Source organism: Chanodichthys erythropterus, chromosome 17, assembly GCF_024489055.1.
Source record: "Chanodichthys erythropterus isolate Z2021 chromosome 17, ASM2448905v1, whole genome shotgun sequence".
Classification (NCBI taxonomy): domain Eukaryota; kingdom Metazoa; phylum Chordata; class Actinopteri; order Cypriniformes; family Xenocyprididae; genus Chanodichthys; species Chanodichthys erythropterus.
The window spans coordinates 40,191,635-40,211,996 of record NC_090237.1 but is presented as its reverse complement, the minus strand read 5'-3'; the positions used below and the strand labels follow the sequence as shown (position 1 = coordinate 40,211,996).

Here is a 20,362-nt window from a genome sequence, read left to right as displayed (position 1 = left end):
CAAGTATCACCTTCCTCTGCTTGTTCAAACTTGTTCTAACAACAAAGGAAAAATGCAAAGCTGGAAGTACAAATGTTTTATTTTTATTATGTTTTGGCCATCGTTGGCCTTTTCTTAGAAAAATGTCTTGTGAACTCCATGCTTGAAGCTCAAGAGCACTTCAGGAGTCATTTACAGATGAGATCACAGCATGAGCAATCAGGGAAAAGCAACGTGTCAAAGGAGTGTGAGACAGAGAGAGAAGAGGCGACACACATGCCATGAGCTTTAGGGACACGGTGTCAGTGCGGCCATTAGCAGCTCCATTTTGTAAACAAAGTTTCTTCCCTCCATTCGGCCCCAGTGCACCTCCTTGTAAGGACCCCTCAGGTGAGTCCACTTGGCTTCCTGCACCACGTCACTCTTGGGCAGCTCTTTGGCTTGACTGCGCGGGAACTGAACCAGCACCTTACAGCCGCTCTCGGGACCGTTGCGCACTACAGACAGACAAGACATGAGACGTGAGCTCCAAACTCAAGCATGAGAGGAATATTCCAGGGTTATATTCCAAAGTCTTGAATTGTGAGACATTAGTCAGAACTGCTAACCTCACAGAAAAAAAAAGGTTTTCTGAGAAATGTAAGATAAAAAGCCACAGTTACGTTTATTAATATTCCATGGCGGAAACAAGCTTACATGCATCTGTGATGTGCCGTTTAGTTTTAAAATAATTTGTGAACACTGTGTTTATGGGTCTACATGAACCTCGCTCACCCAGAGCACTGCATGTGTAGATGTGTTTGTTTGTGCACCTGAAATGGCGTATTCTCCATTGGGAGATGCCACCGTGATGGCGGAGGCGTTCCCGATACTCTCGATGGGGCCGAGGCCCACGTGATTACTGAAACTCAAGACGTGCCAGCCCATGACTTTAGCCAGCTGCTGCACAGCATGAACCTGATGCTGCGACATCTGCACAAACACACACAGATCATTAGCACCACATGAAGTGGTTTCTCTCGTTTGTCTGCATTCACAAGCATGAGCGCGAGTACCTGAGACAGCAGGAAGTCCTGCAGCTCCTGCTCCTGGTGCGAGAGCGTGATGACGCGGCCGTCCCGGTGCACCACTCGGATCTGCTCCACACCGATGTTCAGCTGCAGCTGGATTGATCTGGGAACACGAGGAGATGATAAAGGTCCACTGACTGCTGAACCAAGGGTTTGTACAGAAACTGTCAAATTAAATTCCAGGACTTTTCAAGCTCCACTTTTTCAGTTTTCAAAGACTATAATCACTTATCAAACAATATCTTCGTTATCATTTTGTTTTAATAGACAAATAAAAACTATACTAATAAAACAAAATGGTACAAATAAACTGTACAAAGTATACAATGGTAAGTACGGGAAAATTAAGAAAGCCCTAAAATATTCAGTGCACAGAAGAGCTAACAGAAAGAGGGCATAAACTTCTTACACAACTCTTATTAAAAGATGTAATAACAGAAGAAAACAAGGAGTTTCATTTGTAAAATGTAGAGCATTTCACTGTAATTAATTACAATATAATGACTTGTTTGCAATATTGTTTCTTTAAGGATTTTTTTTACTCAAGTTGTATGTTGCGTCTTTTATATCTATAATTTATTTAATAATATTTATTAAATACAAAGTTTATATTGACTATTACTGTTCAATCAATAACATTTGATTTTATAATGCATGTTAATTAAGCGGATTTATGAGATGGTCCGCACTAGTGTTGCTTTTGTCAACGAAAATTATGACTAACTATATCGTCGTCAACGAACCTTTATAACGTGACGAAAACGAGACGCAACGTAAATGCTGGTCATGTGACAATGCCTATAATTAGACGTATTTTGCAATATTGTTGACGAATAAAAACAAGACTAAATGTGGTTTACAAAATAAAAACCATGCTAAAATGTCTCTTGATTTTCGTTGACCAAAGCGAGACGAGACGAAATTTTATAACGTTATTTTGTCTCGTTTAGTCACGTTATTATTATTATTTTGCAGCATTTCTGTTTCCTGTGTCTCACTTCAGAGGCTGCATCAGGTCGCACTGCGCAGACGCACTTCTTCAAGCCCCACTCGTGGCATTATTTAGAAGATGCAGCTGCAGTGAGTTAGCGTAAATGACAACAAACAAAGTTACGTTTGACACAGAGAAAGGGACCGATAGGGAAATATGTAGACTTCACGTGCTTTATGAAAAGTGCACAGATCATAGAAAATGCACATCATTATTTAAAGCAGATTCTTATGATTCTTACGAAATGAATCCAAAATCAACATAATATATTGCGTTGTTCACAAGATATTACACAGGAAATGATTTAACATACTTGGCTAAAAATGTCTCTCATCTTTCCGGGATGCAGTGTGCATCCAATGATCTCGGACCCATCCATGTTCGTTTTCCAATGTGGAATAACACAAAATGGGTATCATCTTAAAGCTTAGAAACTCGAATTTTTAATGCATCTAACCATTTTGAAAAACTTCTAACAAGTGCCGAGAAGTGCCTCTAAACTGGAGTTTACCGTCTGTGGGTGCCATCTAGCTGCGAAAAAATGAATAACACTTTATTTAACTATACAAAATTTGAACCAGATGCAGCTCACATGTAAGATAACATCACCAAAAAAGTATGAACATGACTAAAACTAATAAAAACTAAAATGACCACTTGACACATAGACTAGACTAAAACTAAAATTAAAACAGGCCACCAAAAACAACACTAGCCCGCACTGCGGAACATGAAATCCAGGGGAGATCCAACTCCTCCCACTTTACATATCCCAAAACCTACCCGTCTCCGCCCCCTGGATCTTGTGTGTTCTGCAGTGAGGGGCTACTGGGATTTATCAACTAATTCAGTGCAGGCTACATAGTTATGCCAGTAGGTGGCGGCAAAGGACTGGCTTTAAGAGCGAGTTAGTAGACCGTTCATTAAGAAAAACCAAGCGGCATCCTCCCCCAGTACAGCAGTGACTTAAACTGCAATTCATCGACTGGCCGCTAGAGACAGGCTCCAAAAGAGAGAATCTCATTGAGTCCCATGATAAAATGCCTAAGTTTACAACAGAAAAAAAAAACATGTTTACAGCCTGGTACAAATTGTGGTTTTGGTCTATACTGCAAGGGGGTGAAGGTAAGGGGGGTGAATTTTCTCTTATAACTCATCTGTTTAAATTATATTAAGCCTTAAAATTCTGCATAATCAAGGGCGTGGCCACTTGAGTGACAGGTGGATTGCCGCTGCTGTCTGTGAGCCGTCATGTTACCTCAGCTAATTCCAGCTGCTGAATTTGACATCTCTGCCGTGTTTGTGATTTTTTGGGATTATTTCATACAATTATCAAATAATATGGCTTGCTGTGCGGTTTATGGTCCAGACAGAGAAATCATACTTTGGACACGGGCTCAATTGTTTATGATGGTCTAATGTAAACGATCGTATACAGTTTTATAAATGCTGCTCAGATTGCATAATTTCTTGAAGAACGATGATGGAGAGCAGTTCATTCAGAAGAAATGTGATGCAAACAATTGATAATATATCAATATTTCATGGATTTCACGCTTTTGTGCACAAAAAGTGTTGTTGACGCTTTACCCAAGTGCGACGGATTGGATTCACCTTGTGATCGAAGATGGAAACGGCCGCAAATCTACAGGTGACGTCACGAACACTACGTCCATATTTTTTACAGTCTATGAGAAAAAAAACGCTGATTCATTCTGGAACGAAACAAGGAAATTATTTTAACTTTGAACAACGCCTTATAAGGCTCAACCGACAGACAAAGCGGCGCTGGGGTGAAGCTGAATTTGACGCTTCACTTCATAGATCAATCAAGCGTGCCGCACAAGTCCTGAAAAGTGAAGCCAAAGCATCTCGATCGCCCCCAGGTGGTTGGTCCCAGAATAGGTCATAAACCCCGCCCTCTCCATGTAATCTAATGGGATGTGAGACAAACTAAACAATTAAATTACACTTCAAATATTTTTTTTCCAAAGAGGGTTTGTCATTTTATGTATTTTTTTTTTTTTTTTTTTTTTTAAATAAGTTAGGTTTTAGTTATTTGATGCTATAAAAACAGGGGTGTGACATCATGATAGACAGCTGTGATTGACAGCTTCTCTTGAGCGAGGTAGTCACTGAGGCTCCAACAGATCCAGGATTTTCAGGAGGAGATTGGAGCTTTAACTGTAATTTCTACATTTCCATAACTGTTTATTTCACACCAACATGACTTGTTCTGCAGTAAACTGTACTAAATGATTATGCGGAAGTGTGGGTGGGGCCTTGACAGCAGGCGCCTCCAGTTTATGCTCACTACTGGGCAGACTCAGATCAGTGGCATATTGGGAGATTGGCAGCTTCACTTTTCTACAATGGAATAGAGTGGAGGTGCGGCATCCATTTTTTTTTTTTACAGTCTATGAAATCAATCCATTGACCAGCGCTATCAGTCATGGGAAATCCCCCTAACCATTTAAAGGATACTATGACAAAGATATCGCTTTCCTCATTCAAACTGATTTTTCCCCCCCATGAATATATGATTGGCCTGAAGAATGAAAGCTGTATCACATACTTTGAAATATACAAGCATTGTCACACTTTATATCTATCAGACCGGCTGCAGCGTTAATTTTGTGTGAAAAGATTGTAAATGTGTTTTATTGAAAAAATAAACACTACTTTCATATGTACGGTCTTTCAATAATTCAAGCACTATTCAAGTTCCTCTTCATAAATATGGCTGCTTTCAGGGGTTTTCCAAGACTTAAATTTCAAAAAGATGAATTGAAGTACTTTAAGACAAACTGTGTGCTTGTTCTTCCTAGTATTAACTCAACTAATCAGAGGTGCGTTATGTCAGCGTTCATTCGTCAAGTCTGTGGAAACACATAGCCAGTTTGCGACAGTTCGCCCGGCCGAGAACAGGCTCTGGCTCCAGAACGTGAACCAATCTGTGCAAAGGTTTGTGTTAAGAGTTGTGTGGTGTAATTCAGCCTTTGTCATGGTTGTTTGATGAACGCGGCCTGCATTCTCAGCTACTCTCACTGTAACAGCTGCTCATGTGTTTTTGTGTCAAGGTCATACTTGCAGATCTGCTCGTATCCTTGAGAGGTGATGAGCACTTTGACGCTGGATTCATACACATCATTGATGTTGGACCAGTGAGCCTGGATCTGAGGGTCTTCGATACGACTGGCCAAACTGTCGATGGTCCGTGCCGTCCTGAGAGAAGAAAGGCCAGAGAGAGACTTTTCAATGGACAAAACCTTTGATCAACATTACAACACACACACACACACTTGTGGTCAGTAAAAGTTATGAAAACAAACGTTTGACTTGTAACAAATTAATTCACATGAAGTTGTGAACATTTAAATAATAATTAAAAAAAAAAAATACTATTTTGGATGCACAGAATCTTGAAGGGTTACTTTTTGTTTTGTTTTTCAGACTAAAGCGTATGTTGTTCTCTAGGGGTGTCTGATATGCATTGCCTACGATAATACTGTAATTGTTCATGTAACAATGAGTGAGCAGACTTTATCCTGATTTTATTGATACTGTGTCTTATTATGTAACACTTTTAAAAATCGATGTAAGGCTGCATCTCCGCAACGTTTTATCATATTCAGACCAAACTTGGTCCATGTCATCACAAGCATGACCTGAGGTTACATGCTGTATTTCAGTGCAACACCACCTACTAGTCCAGAGATACAAAAATGGCTATTTTTGCTTATAACATCTGATGATCCAAAAATAATAAATGTGGTCTCATTAGATTCAGGGAGTCATGCCATATACAGCAACAGATTTGAGGAATGATGCCAAAAAGAATCTTAAGGCTGTATGTCTGCAATGCTTTGGCGTATTGACACTTACTCTGACAACACCACATCAATTTGGTGACAGCCAAATACTAGTGACTGTGTTTATGATTTTTCAGCCATTTTGTCTATAATCATTTTAATATGCCTTGAATTGCTCATTGTTGCAGTTGGTCTGATCCTCCCAGCCATGCTGGCATGACTTATTGTGCCTTCTTTGTGCTTAGCCCCTTAACTACTGCTTGCAGATATATTGCTAATTGAATTTACTGATTACATGCAAGAATTTGACACAAAGATGATGCACACATCTAATAGGGTTAGAAAAATAAATGCCATTATAAAAGGTAAAATGTCCCTGGAAATCATTTTAAGGTGGCAAATAGTCACCTTGGAATTACAAGGATATAGATATATATGTTAATCACATATTCTTATTCTGTGACAACGTATTTACATTATGTGATTTTTTTTTTTTTTTTTACATTTTGGGACTTTTTTTTTTAGAAAATAAAAACGTTCTATCCACAAATGAGTATGGAATGCAAGAACTTTGAAGCTCAATATCTCAAAACTGCTCAGAATGCAACCTTATAATTCCAAGGTAGCGAAATATCTGCCCATAATGAAAAAGTTAATATTCTGACCACTGCACAGAATTGGAAGAATATGAAAAGCTGTGCGAGTCAGACGCCCACGACAGACTTAAGCAGCACAAAAACACACTCAGAAAAATGTAGTAATTATCAAAATATCCTAATAATTATTGTTATAGAGGGTATGCACGTGACGTCACAGTCGGCCAGAGTGACTGTGGTTACGCCCACTGAGTGGCTAAAAGACTGATCGGCAGCATTGGTTTTCAGCTTGAATGCCGTGAAAAACACACAAAAAACGGGAAAGAGCTTTGCGACTGACTGTGAAAAACAGATTTGACAAGAAATCTGAGGTATATTTAAACAGACTGTCGAAAGCTACAGAAAAGAAAAGCTGAAAATGGAACTGGACTCCAGGCACAGAAACTTGTATTTGCAGTTGTCATTTTGTGTCAAAATGTTGGATTTTTTGGGATAAAACCATACCCTATATACTGTATTATTATACTCTATTGACAACTCATCAATTAAATATTATATTCAGCATAATTAGGTGCTTTTAAATAAACACTGATAAAAACTATACAAGTTTTAGGGCTGGATGATATAACGATATATATATATATATATATATATATATATATATATATATATAACATTGATATAACTGATCACACCGATTTAGACCTACTTATATTGTATTTATATGTATTTCCCTGCTGTCCAAATCAGTCACACATAAATGTCTGGAAACAATTCCTGGCTGCCTGTCAATATCCATGGATCTCTGGCAAGTTGTAAGGAACACTATCGAGTTCAACCGTTAGTTTAAACTGATAATCGTTTGTTTTACTCACATTTTTACAGATTCCCCTATTAAATCCAGTCATCCAGCAGCTCTTTTGCCACTCAGTCCAGCTGAGGGGGCAGTGTTCCGACGGGAAAGTGACTTCAATGCATACCCTCTATTGACAAAATCCCAGAAAATATCCAGATGTCATTTTTTGGTCACTTCCACACGTGCCTACTTCTCACTTTGTAGTTTGTAGGACTTCTCTGACCCAATTTCTCAGTTTATATGTCGCCTTTAATGGTGTACTGCATGCATTTTAGTGACTATACTATATCTATATATGATTACTAGATTATCCTTACTAAGAAAATCATTCTTGATCAGACAAACAGTGAGGAGCAGTCCATTTCTGTGTGAATATGCACTGTGGGAATATAGTGCTGCTCCTATGTGAGATGTTTGTGTATGTATGGGGCACCTGCTTCTCAGGAAGATGTGTTTGGCTTGTTTGATGATTTTCTCCAGCAGTCCTTCATTCTGCTGTAGTGAGCTGATCTCGGCTTTGTCGTAGGCCATGGGTCCCGCCAACCGCATGCGTTTATGACTGAACGGAGCGCTGGCCGGATGCGGCATCACCACCGAACTGAGCGTCTGCTTGTGGAACTACAGGAAAACACACCTCTCAGACTCAGTGACTCAAGAGCCTGTCTCTGATGTGTGTGTGTGTGTGTGTGTGTGTGTGTGTGTGTGTGTGTGTGTGTGTGTGTGTGTGTGTGTGTGTGTGTGTGTGTGTGTGTGTGTGTGTGTGTGTACCTCTCGTATGAGCTGGTGGAGGTTGTGCTCTAACACATACAGGTGGTCATCTGGTTTGCTCTTGTCCGGTGATGCTCTCTGGCTTTTCTTTTCTCCAGTGGAGTGACAGAGAGAGATGGACAGCTGCAGACCTGCACACACACACACACCCACAGTTACACTAGAAATAACAATCATAATAATATCAGACGTTTGCAGTTAGTTTAGATTGGTCTTAAAATATTTTTTACATTTTGCCTTTATGGAACTTTAATTTAATTAGTACTCAAATAAGGTATTAAATACGTCCATGAACAGAATCACATATCACATACGCATTGCTTGTTATGTTGTTCATTTGTAAGAGGCTTTGGATAGAAGCATCTGCTAAACGAAGAACTGTAAAGGTAAATACCAGGAAAGGGTTGCGAGATGATCTGGTTCTTGACGACGATGTGAGGAATCTGTGATTTGATCTGAACGGCTTCACGTGAGAGCTGAGCAAAAATCTCCTTACACAGCAGCACATTCTGAGCAGCTTCGAGCCTTAAATGCCACATCTGAGAACCTGAGAGAGGAAACAGACCATCAGACATGAGGCCAGAGCCACCATTTACACCCCAGAGCATCTGCGTCTAGTAGAAAACAACACAAAACAGGCATTTGCTCTGAAATGCCATTCAAAACATCCATGAGCAATGAGGCGAACAAAGAGTTGAAATATGAATTTTAGAAATATGCCCAATTTTAATAGAAACCTACAGGGACACTTCACCCAAAAATGAACATTTTGTCATTGTTTACTTATTTATATTGTCCATAAAATGGAAGTAAATGGTCACCAAAACTATTCTTTAAAACATCTTACAGAAATCCATTCAACATCCACCAAATGTAAGTATTGTTTGACAGCAGTCACTGCAGCTGTGTTTACCAGGTTTAGTTTTGGCTTGTCTCCTGAAGAGATTGACGGTGCCGAGGTCTCCGATATCAGGAGACTGTTTCTGAATGGACACCTGGGAAAAGACATGGAAAAGCATGATTTTTCTTGTGGAAAACAACATGTGATGTCAGGTGAGTTACATCACTGATATTCCTGGATTTTACCTTAATATACGCTGATCCCTCCAGTTCGCTGGGGATCTGCACATTGAGCGGACAATAATCATCAGGGATTTTCTTTTCCAGGTCAAGGTCTGTGTTCTTGATGACCTCAAACGTGCCGTGATGGGGGAACAGAGAGCCTGAAACACCACATATTGAACACTCGTATCTTCATAATCTTCACATTCATAAGGACAGGCTGTTTATAACCATATGACAAATACAGAAGAATTTATTTTTTATTTATTTTAATAAATTGAACACTATATAGGCTGTAATCCACACATTTAAATAGAGCTGCACGCTTCTGGATAAAATGAGATCTCGATTCTCCCACAATTTTGAACAGACAACTAAACAAAGTAGCATGTAATTTATTAAATGTTCTGACAAAATATTAATTGCTGCAGTCTATTTAAAATGTTTGATTAATTAGAATGAATATTTAAAAAATCGTTTGAATGAATGATTCAATGACTCACTATGTACCAGTGTTAATTTCTTAAACATTTTATCACAGACGAAAACAAGATGACTAAATAAAAAAGCGTTTTGAATGACTAAACTATGACTAAAATGTACTCTAATTTTCGTCAATGAAAAAAAAAAAAAAAGACGAAAATTAAAGAGGGACGATTTGGGAAGATATCCAGTCAGGACTGTCCTGTGTGGAAGATGCACACATTTGTAGTGTAATGTGCTGATCTAACCGCGGGAAAAGCGGTGCTGTTGCGCCCTCTACAGGCTCGTGCAGCAGCACTTCAGACTGCTCTGCAATTAATGAATAGCGCACATTTATGCCAAGCGATTGCTTATAAGCTAATGTTGAGGAATTATGGCAGTGTTTACTACACAATGTTTATATTGTAGTATGTTTTAGACGGTTGTAAGAATGCATATTTATCATGGGCAGCCAGCTACAGTGCAGACTGCAGACATTTCAGAATAAGAGTCACTGTGTATTTCGGGATGGTTTAAAATTATAATCTTTTCCTGGTCACTGTTGTTATTTTGTTCTTTATTTAATTTAATTTATATTTAATTCATATTAACTACTGTATCTTCTGTCCCAGGAAGGAAAGACTAAGAACATTATTTGACACATTATTCAATATATTTTTACAAGTATAAGGGTTATTATAGTTAACTAAACCTAAAACCAAAGAAATCTTCATTACTTGAAATAAACATTAACTGAAATAAAAAATAAATATATAAAAATGTAAACATTTTATTTCATCTAGTTTCTAAGCTTTAGCTCAACCTGAGGTATTAAAGTAAAAAAACAGAAATAAAAACTTATAAACATTTAAAAGCAAAAACTAAAAGACAAACAAAAAATTACTAAAACTTTATGAACAAACAGTTTGGGAAATATCAGATGTACCTATATCAGTGTATAGGATCTGTGTATTGTTACAGAAATGCTTTATGCATTACAATTTAACTAAATTAGATTTTAGTTGATTAAATCTACTGTTGATTTAGTGGACTAAAACTTGACTAAAACAATTTCCAATGACTAAAATAAGACTAAAACTAAATGGCATTTTAGTTAAAAGACAAAAGACTAAAACTAAATCAAAATTTGCTGTCAAAATTAACACTGCTATGTACTTGTTTCATTACGTTGAACAAATCTTTTGAATGATTAAATGAAAAATACATTTTTAACAGTCACTTGTCACCACCTAGTGGTGTAAGATGTAACTGATACAACCATTATTTGAAGCGCCAAGTTAGATTTAAAATGTAGTTTGCTCTATTTTTGATCGTAAACATAAACATCAGTGTTTAAATACTAACTTTAAACTTTTATCTCAATACTTCAGTGATAATTTGAATATTTGAAACAGAAATAACTACTGTGTGATTCAAAACTGCTCTCACTGGATCAGCGCGGCAGTACGACAACAGATTTGAACGTTTTGGTATGATTTTGTCAAAGGTTTAATAATACACAGGTGAATCGTTGAATCCTCACTCCCATGTCATCCAAGATGTTTATGTCCTTCTTTCTTCAGTTGAAAAGAAATGAAGGTTTTTGATGAAAACATTCCAGGATTATTCTCCTTATAGTGGACTTCACTGGAGCCCAAACGGTTGAAGGTCAAAATGACAGTTTCAGTGCAGCTTCAAAGAGCTCTACATGATCCCAGACGAGGAATAAGGATTTATTATCTAGAGAATTATCTAGAGAAACCATCAGTCATTTTCAAAAAAAATTGTAAACGTATATGCTTTATAAACACAAAATCACCCTTCATGTGCTTCCGCTTTCTGTATTCTTCAAAAAGCTTACGCTGTATGTCCTACGCCTTCCCTATTCTACTTACGGAACGAATGCGGAGCCAGTTTAATTTTTTCCATAAGTAGAATAGGGAAGGTGTAGGACACACAGCGTAAGCGTTTTGAAGAATACGGAAGTGCGGTTTTGGCAGAAGCACTTGGAAGGCGATAATTTGTTTATCTAACGCATATACAGTATTTTTTTCAAAAATGAATGGTTTCTCTAGATAAGACTCTTATTCCTCGTCTGGTATCGTTTAAAGCCCTTTGAAGCTGCACTGAAACTGACATTTGGACCTTCAACCGTCTGGAGTCCATTGAAGTCCACTGTAAGGAGAAAAATCCTGGAATGTTTTCATCAAAAACCTTCATTTCTTTTCCACTGAAGAAAGAAAGACATGAACATCTTGGATGACATGGAGGAGAGTAAATTATCAGGAAATTTTATTTGAAAGTGGACTAATCCTTTAATGTTTGCTCTATAAACGTACTTTAATAAAGTAAGATCGTGTGGGTGTTTGAATCGAGAATGTGATCTTTTTACGATTAATCATGCAGCTCTACTAGAAGTGTTAGCTTTCCTTCATCTTAACTTTTAGTTTTACAAATCATCACATTGAAAATAAAATTAAATCTGGATAATATTTAGTGCTTTTAACTGCTGGAAAAAGTGTGAAGCACTTTAAAAAGTCCTTGAAAAGTGCTTGAATTTCACTCTCAAAAGTGTTCATGAAACCTAAAATGAATAATGTAAAAGCATTAGAGTATTTCTGCCACAACACCATAGTTTCAGTAAGCGTTACTACATTAAATCCATGGTGATTTGTTGACTGGAGAGCCTTAATTTGTTCGAGGCAGAGTTTCTCCTGGTTTCCACATCAGCGCTATTTCATCTGATATCTGTGGTCTAAAGCAGAGAATCCTGTGCTGAATTTGAATGCTTCCCACAAGATCTCACAGCAATGTTATTAATATTTCAGAGAATTCAAACGGATTCTCACTGGATCTCCCAGTGGTGTGTCCTAAGCAGTGTCACGTGATCGAGATCGGCACACGCTGAGCTGACTATAAATTTAGTCACGCTTGCAGAAAAAAAGGTTGCAAAATAAGAGTTGCGGTCTGTGGAGAACACAAACTCAACAAATGTTCACATTTTATTCTACAGCACTCAATTCATCAGTGAAACCCCTTTGTCATTTCCTAAAGCTTTTACTGGTCTTTAAAAGACAGCTGCTCACCAGTGTCTAAACTGGACTGTTGGGACACTAAACATCAGCCGAACAGGTAAACTCATCTACTAACTAGTTTCTTTCACAGCCTCGATGTGTTTATAATCAAACAATTATAACTCAAACTTTCAGGGAAAATCTTTTTAAATAAAGACTGAATGAGTTGAAGCTTAAAGGTGGTGATGTTGAAGTCATGTGATCATGATGTAGTTCATTTATAGCATATATTTAGCTTTTTACTTCTGTAAAGCATTGTGCTCATCTGTGAAGTACGACTCATAAGCTTATTTTCTGTGATAATCCATAAGCCAATGGAAAATCGTATTGGGTTTTTGTTGAGGGAACCAGAGTGATGCTAACTTACAAAAACACGTCATCATCACACAGCCTCTAACTGATAAAATCACTGCATTACCGGCACTGCGGTAACTGAGATCCCCCAGGATCTTGTCGCCGACTTTGCGTAGTTTCCACTGCGATCGCAGACGCAGCAGCTCGGAGTTGAAGTCCCGCTGTCGCCGCTGCTCCTGGTTCTCCACCACAGACTTGGTCAGCTTCTCGGCTCCTTTCAGAAGCAGCTGGGCGGCCGTGGCCAGAGACTTCTTCTTACTGATCAGCTGGAAAACCTGCGGGGTCTGAACACAGCAGACGCGTGATGAGGAGACAGACAGAGAGCTGAACCTCAGGACACAGCATGGGAAGGAAGTCCTGCTGTACCTTTGCCACAGAGGGATCCTGGGACACGGGGTCGAGCGCCATGTACTTCTTCTCCTTGAGCACGCTCAGGACGTCGTGCAGCACACACATCTCGGTGAGAGCGCTGCGCAGGTTATTACGCACCGAGTCCCACGGCCACAGCGACGGCTGGAACTTCACCATACCTGCGGCAGAGAGCAGAGCCCGAGTCGTCAACCAGCGCCGACGACGCAACGGGACGTCCGCAAACATACATACCCTCGTCCTCCTCGGCCTCCGGTTTGCTCCACTGCTCCCGGCTCTCCCGCTCGAGCCCCTCCTCGTCCGAATCCGAGCTCTGGCCGAAGTCAATCCGCTGCGCCAGCTTGGCCAGGTTCTGAGACATGGAGAGCGGAGGGACGTACGTCTCCATGCCGTCCAGAGACACCTCCTGCACCTGCCGCTCGCAGGACGACTCGATGCTCACCCGCACCGCTGGACCTCCTGACATCATGCCGACGGCTGCAGCTCTGCAGAGAGATCTGACACTGAGAGACACACACACACACAGATATAACAAAATATCGAAATGTCAGTTTTTTTCAATATTGTGCAGCCCTAATGCATAACGACCCAATTAAAACTGGAAAAATTAATATTAAAAAATATGTAAAATAGTTAGTTTCTATTAAATAATATCATTGCGTTTTGTTACTGTATTGATAGATTATATTGATTATATTTTATTTGAATCAAATCTGATTTGTTTTAATCCATTTATTTAGTTACATAGTTTAATCTTATTTTTATTTATTTAAGTAAGGTTAAAATATAATTCATTTAATTTTTTTATTAATTTTAATCAAATGTATTAATTTGTCTTATGGTTATTATTTAAAATTATTTATTTTACTTTTTTAAATTATTTTTTATTTAATTTTGAAGAATATGCAGGTCCTGGAGGATTTTTATGAAGAACATTGGGCAGTTTAAAGGATTAGTTCACTTCAGAATCAAAATTTCCTGATAATTTAGTCCATGTCATCCAAGATGTTCATGTCTTTCTTTCTTTAATGGAAAAGAAATGAAGGTTTTTGATGAAAACATTCCAGGATTTTTCTCCATATAGTGGACTTCACTGGGGTTCAACGGGTTGAAGGTCCAAATGTTAGTTTCAGTGCAGCTTCAAAGAGCTCTACATGATCCCAGACGAGGAATAAGAGTCTTATCTAGAGAAACCATCTGTTGTTTTCTTCAAAAAAAAAAAAAAAAAAAAAAAAAAAAAAAAAAAGTATACTTTTTTTAACCACAAATGCTCATCTTGCACTGCTCTGTGATGCGCCACACATTACGTAATCATGTTGGAACGGTCACGTGTGAAGTAGGTGGAAGTAGAGTGAAAAACTCCATCTCATTTTCTCCTCCAACTTCAAAATCGAAAGGCCGTTTGACTTAGTCTTTGACGTTCGCTTTGTAAACACTGGATCGGACCTTTCCAACATGATTACGTAATGCGTGGAGCATCTCAGGGCAGTGCAAGATGAGGATTTGTGGTTAAAAAGTATATACATTTTTATTTTTTTTAGAAAATGTCCGATGGTTTCTCTAGACAAGACTCTTATTCCTCGTCTGGGATCATGTAGAGCTCTTTGAAGCTGCACTGAAACTGACATTTGGACCTTCAACCCGTTGAACCCCAGTGAAGTCCACTATATGGAGAAAAATCCTGGAATGTTTTCCTCAAAAACCTTCATTTCTTTTCCACTGAAGAAAGAAAGACATGAACATCTTGGATGACATGGAGGAGAGTAAATTATCAGGAAATTTGAATTCTGAAGTGAACTAATCCTTTAAGAATCAAGGGTACTACACTTTTGAACATTTTGCAGATTTTACACTGCTTTTCTCTACACTTTTCCACTGACTCTTAAACTCCCTGAGGGTCCCCAGACCCCAGTGTGAAACCCCGGGATGCACACAGAAGCTGCGGTCTTGTGTCTGTTGACGGAGGGTTCGAGACACTGAACCGACTGTCTCTCTCACACAGAACCAGCCAGATGATGCGCGGAGAGATATAGTCATGTAAGAGATTAAATGAACTGCTGCATACTTACATCAATTAAGTGACTCTGTCTTTTTTCGTTTGTTTGTGTTGTAGTTCTCGAGCTCCGCGACACTGCGCCGTACTGCTGCTTCTTCGTGTTTGACGGCGGTCGGCGTCCAGCTTACTTGTGTATTACCGCCACCTTCTGCTCCGAAGGGTGAATCTCAGTCCCCTACCCTCTTCTATGTTGTGGCTTGATTCCACAGAGTTATCTTGTGTTTGTTTTTTGTTTTTTTGTTTGTTTGTTTTTTTAAGTTATGTTGGGCCACCGCAAACATACACACATCAGCTTGAAAAATATCCCACTGCTGAACGCTAGCCGTTGCTCAAATCTCGCGAGGCTTGGCGGAGGTCAAAGTTCAACAACATTTTCCCCCTGTAATTTAAATAAGCACGAAATAATTTTTTATTTTATTGAAAATTTGTATTGGCAATTGTATCTCCTTCGTACACAACAATGGCTTTTGGTATGCTTTGCAAAAAAATAAATAATTCCATCAGTTCCGCGGGAGGTTTAAATAGAGGAAGTGACGCAGAAGCAGCAGGACTGAAGCAGCCGTTGGGGTCTGTTGTTGACATGGAGCCGATCAAACAACAGACTCTCGTCAATCTGTGCTCGTGTTGTCCGCCGACAGTGAAACCCTCCGGTGAAGTATGATGATGTTTGGTAGAAGTGCTGTATGTGAGGAGCTGAACTGAGTGAAATGAGGAGGAAGTCGAGCAGCGCGAGTCGCGTGAGACTCAGTCCGAATGAGGAGGCGCAGCTGGTGCGCGAGGAGCTGGAGAGCCGGAGGAAACTGCGCCTGCAGCAGGTCAGAGTCGAGCAGCGACACCGCTGAAACACTCTCACCGCTGTAACACACTCACTCACCGCTGTAACACACTCACTCACCGCTGAAACACTCTCACTCACCGCTGTAACACTCTCACTCACCGCTGTAACACTCTCACTCACCGCTGAAACACTCTCACTCACCGCTGTAACACTCTCACTCACCGCTGTAACACTCTCACTCACCGCTGTAACACTCTCACTCACCGCTGTAACACTCTCACTCACCGCTGTAACACTCTCACTCACCGCTGTAACACTCTCACTCACCGCTGTAACACTCTCACTCACCGCTGTAACACTCTCACTCACTCACCGCTGTAACACTCTCACTCACTCACCGCTGAAACACTCTCACTCACCGCTGTAACACTCTCACTCACCGCTGTAACACTCTCACTCACCGCTGAAACACTCTCACTCACCGCTGTAACACTCTCACTCACCGCTGTAACACTCTCACTCACCGCTGTAACACTCTCACTCACCGCTGTAACACTCTCACTCACCGCTGTAACACTCTCACTCACCGCTGTAACACTCTCACTCACCGCTGTAACACTCTCACTCACCGCTGTAACACTCTCACTCACCGCTGTAACACTCTCACTCACCGCTGAAACACAGTCACCGCTGAAACACAGTCACCGCTGAAACACAGTCACCGCTGAAACACAGTCACCGCTGAAACACACTCACTCACCGCTGAAACACTCTCACTCACCGCTGAGACACACTCACTCACCGCTGAGACACACTCACTCACCGCTGAGACACACTCACTCACCGCTGAGACACACTCACTCACCGCTGAGACACACTCACTCACCGCTGAGACACACTCACTCACCGCTGAGACACACTCACTCACCGCTGAGACACACTCACTCACCGCTGAGACACACTCACTCACCGCTGAGACACTCTCACTCACCGCTGAGACACTCTCACTCACCGCTGAGACACAGTCACTCAGCGCTGAGACACAGTCACTCAGCGCTGAGACACAGTCACTCAGCGCTGAGACACAGTCACTCAGCGCTGTGACACAGTCACTCAGCGCTGTGACACAGTCACTCAGCGCTGTGACACTCTCACTCACCGCTGTAACACTCTCACTCACCGCTGAAACACAGTCACCGCTGAAACACAGTCACCGCTGAAACACAGTCACCGCTGAAACACAGTCACCGCTGAAACACAGTCACCGCTGAAACACAGTCACCGCTGTAACACTCTCACTCACTCACCGCTGTAACACTCTCACTCACTCACCGCTGAAACACTCTCACTCACTCACCGCTGTAACACTCTCTCTCACTCACCGCTGTAACACTCTCACTCACTCACCGCTGTAACACTCTCACTCACTCACCGCTGTAACACTCTCACTCACTCACCGCTGTAACACTCTCACTCACTCACCGCTGTAACACTCTCACTCACCGCTGTAACACTCTCACTCACTCACCGCTGAAACACTCTCACTCACTCACCGCTGTAACACTCTCACTCACCGCTGTGACACTCTCACTCACCGCTGTGACACTCTCACTCACCGCTGTGACACTCTCACTCACCGCTGTGACACTCTCACTCACCGCTGTGACACTCTCACTCACCGCTGTGACACTCTCACTCACCGCTGTGACACTCTCACTCAGCGCTGTGACACTCTCACTCAGCGCTGAGACACAGTCACTCAGCGCTGTGACACAGTCACTCAGCGCTGTGACACAGTCACTCAGCGCTGTGACACAGTCACTCAGCGCTGTGACACAGTCACTCAGCGCTGTGACACAGTCACTCAGCGCTGTGACACAGTCACTCAGCGCTGTGACACAGTCACTCAGCGCTGTGACACAGTCACTCAGCGCTGTGACACAGTCACTCAGCGCTGTGACACAGTCACTCAGCGCTGTGACACAGTCACTCAGCGCTGTGACACAGTCACTCAGCGCTGTGACACAGTCACTCAGCGCTGTGACACAGTCACTCAGCGCTGTGACACAGTCACTCAGCGCTGTGACACAGTCACTCAGCGCTGTGACACAGTCACTCAGCGCTGTGACACAGTCACTCAGCGCTGTGACACAGTCACTCAGCGCTGTGACACAGTCACTCAGCGCTGTGACACAGTCACTCAGCGCTGTGACACAGTCACTCAGCGCTGTGACACAGTCACTCAGCGCTGTGACACAGTCACTCAGCGCTGTGACACAGTCACTCAGCGCTGTGACACAGTCACTCAGCGCTGTGACACAGTCACTCAGCGCTGTGACACAGTCACTCAGCGCTGTGACACAGTCACTCAGCGCTGTGACACAGTCACTCAGCGCTGTGACACAGTCACTCAGCGCTGTGACACAGTCACTCAGCGCTGTGACACAGTCACTCAGCGCTGTGACACAGTCACTCAGCGCTGTGACACAGTCACTCAGCGCTGTGACACAGTCACTCAGCGCTGTGACACAGTCACTCAGCGCTGTGACACAGTCACTCAGCGCTGTGACACAGTCACTCAGCGCTGTGACACAGTCACTCAGCGCTGTGCTGTTGCTGCTTTATTTACTGTTTTGTCGGTTTTTGGCCACAGCTGCTTTTGTCTTAAACTAGAGCAGGGCTTTAAACGTTTACATTTAGCCACGGACCCCATATATGGTCATTCTCCCGTGGGGAACCCATCATAAATTTCAAAAGGCAGCTATATTTATCTGTTTGAAGACCCAAAGTGTACACTATGAAAAATGTGTGTATGTGTGTATTTTTTATATTATATTATATTATTATATTATATTATATTATATATTATACTAAATATTTCCAAATTAAATTTTAATTTTCCCCCCTGCTCACTATAGTACTATACTGTGTATTGTTTATTTTATTGTAATTTATGTATTTTAATCTGTTTATTTTTTCATGGAACCTTAATCTATTTTTATTTTATTCATTTAGTAAAATAAAATATATTTAATCTATTTTATTTTATCTATAAGTATTTTATATCAATTTTATTTTAACATTTTTATTTCTTAATCTTTATATTATTTAAATTTTTTAAATGTTTTTTCTCTAAACATTTCTGTGGAAGCTTGTTTTCGCCACTTAATAAAAAATAAAGGTTATTGTGACTTTATTTAGCATTTGAGTTTTTCCCTCAGACTTGAGTTTATTTCTCGCAATTTTGAGTTAAAGTCAGTAATTTACCCCTCAGAATTGGACTTTATAACTCACATTTCTGTACCTTTTTTTTTTTTTTTTAAATCACAATTTGAGTTTATATCTCTGATATTGTTAGAAGTTGCGTTTTCTTTTTTTGCCGTTGCATAATGTAAGCTTATAATATCACCCAGCTCTAATCTGCCAAATGCGACCATATATAGCATGAAGATATTATAAACCTAAACATTGATTTTCGGTAAAGCTGCTTTGAAACCATGTGTAGAGTTACAGCTAATTTTAAGTATCATTATGTATACATGTTGGCCTCCATTGGTAGTATTTATGCAGTGTTTGTGTTTTTTGCGGCAGGTGCGCGAGCAGGAGCGCTACATCGCGCGGCAGGTGCGCAGGCAGGTGCAGGAGCGCAGACAGCGGCAGCTGCAGATGCTGGCAGACTCACTGCAGCTCGAGTGGCAGCAGCAGCACACGCACAAACTACAGGCCTTATCCAGACTCTACCAGCACAACCTGAAGTCTGTCGGACACGGACACCGCAGCGCTGAGGAGAATGTGAGTGAACGGCTGGAAGATTACTTCAGCATGTAGTGAAAGTTCTTTCCATCTGTTTTCTAAATGCATGTTATAGGTCTTACTATGAACAATTCATCCATGCGTACATTTCTTCCCTTTTTGTTTTTTTTGGACCTCGTAATGTTTCATCAAAATGTCATAGCTGGATCTCCCATTGACACATGCAGGATTCTCCAGTCATTTAGTGCTTTAAGCTCCGCCCCTGCCAGCCCACACTCATCTGCATATACTTCAGGGTGCCACGCCCACATCTCAACATCCAATCAACAACCGATGCACAGAACCAAAAAGAATATTTTCTCTTTGCATAATCTGTTACGCT

The 20,362-nt window shown here is 40.8% G+C and overlaps 2 protein-coding genes across 7 annotated transcripts in view; one reads left to right on the top strand and one right to left on the bottom strand.

Moving 5' to 3' along the window:
* Positions 1 to 41: 41 nt before the first annotated feature.
* On the bottom strand, positions 42 to 15,760 carry med17 (mediator complex subunit 17). 2 transcript variants are annotated; one of them, XM_067366398.1, is made up of 13 exons: positions 15,463 to 15,760; positions 13,628 to 13,878; positions 13,391 to 13,554; positions 13,089 to 13,308; positions 9,159 to 9,295; positions 8,986 to 9,067; positions 8,467 to 8,619; positions 8,073 to 8,203; positions 7,738 to 7,922; positions 5,128 to 5,265; positions 1,035 to 1,152; positions 792 to 951; positions 42 to 476 (listed from the first exon to the last, which is right to left on the bottom strand). In XM_067366398.1, the coding sequence occupies exons 2-13, from the start codon at positions 13,860 to 13,862 to the stop codon at positions 268 to 270; spliced, it is 1,932 nt and encodes a 643-aa protein (XP_067222499.1). In that variant the 5' UTR covers positions 13,863 to 13,878; positions 15,463 to 15,760; the 3' UTR covers positions 42 to 267. The 2 variants fall into 2 exon arrangements, with proteins under 2 accessions (XP_067222499.1, XP_067222498.1); XM_067366397.1 differs by having other exon boundaries at positions 43 to 476; positions 13,628 to 13,896.
* cep295 (centrosomal protein 295) overlaps positions 12,625 to 20,362 on the top strand; it is a 27,430-nt gene continuing 19,692 nt past the window's right edge. For 2 of the 5 annotated variants that reach the window (XM_067366380.1, XM_067366379.1), the window contains exons 1-2: positions 15,993 to 16,264; positions 19,819 to 20,019. In XM_067366380.1, coding sequence (XP_067222481.1) covers positions 16,157 to 16,264; positions 19,819 to 20,019 — 309 coding nt within the window. In that variant the 5' untranslated portion in view covers positions 15,993 to 16,156. Of the gene's footprint in view, positions 12,729 to 15,506; positions 15,610 to 15,992; positions 16,265 to 18,935; positions 19,038 to 19,818; positions 20,020 to 20,362 lie in introns of those variants that run through there. The other 3 variants (XM_067366382.1, XM_067366383.1, XM_067366381.1) reach the window with 3 other exon arrangements.

What these genes read in the sequence shown, in the direction of transcription:
- med17 (XM_067366398.1), bottom strand. Translation starts at nt 13,862, where the DNA reads ATGATGTCAGGAGGTCCAGCGGTGCGGGTGAGCATCGAGTCGTCCTGC. An exon ending in CATCTCGCAACCCTTTCCTG is followed by an intron (nt 8,204 to 8,466) that starts GTATTTACCTTT and finishes GTGTGTGTGCAG; the next exon opens with GTCTGCAGCTGTCCATCTCT. An exon ending in CACATCTTCCTGAGAAGCAG is followed by an intron (nt 5,266 to 7,737) that starts GTGCCCCATACA and finishes TTCTTCTCTCAG; the next exon opens with GACGGCACGGACCATCGACA.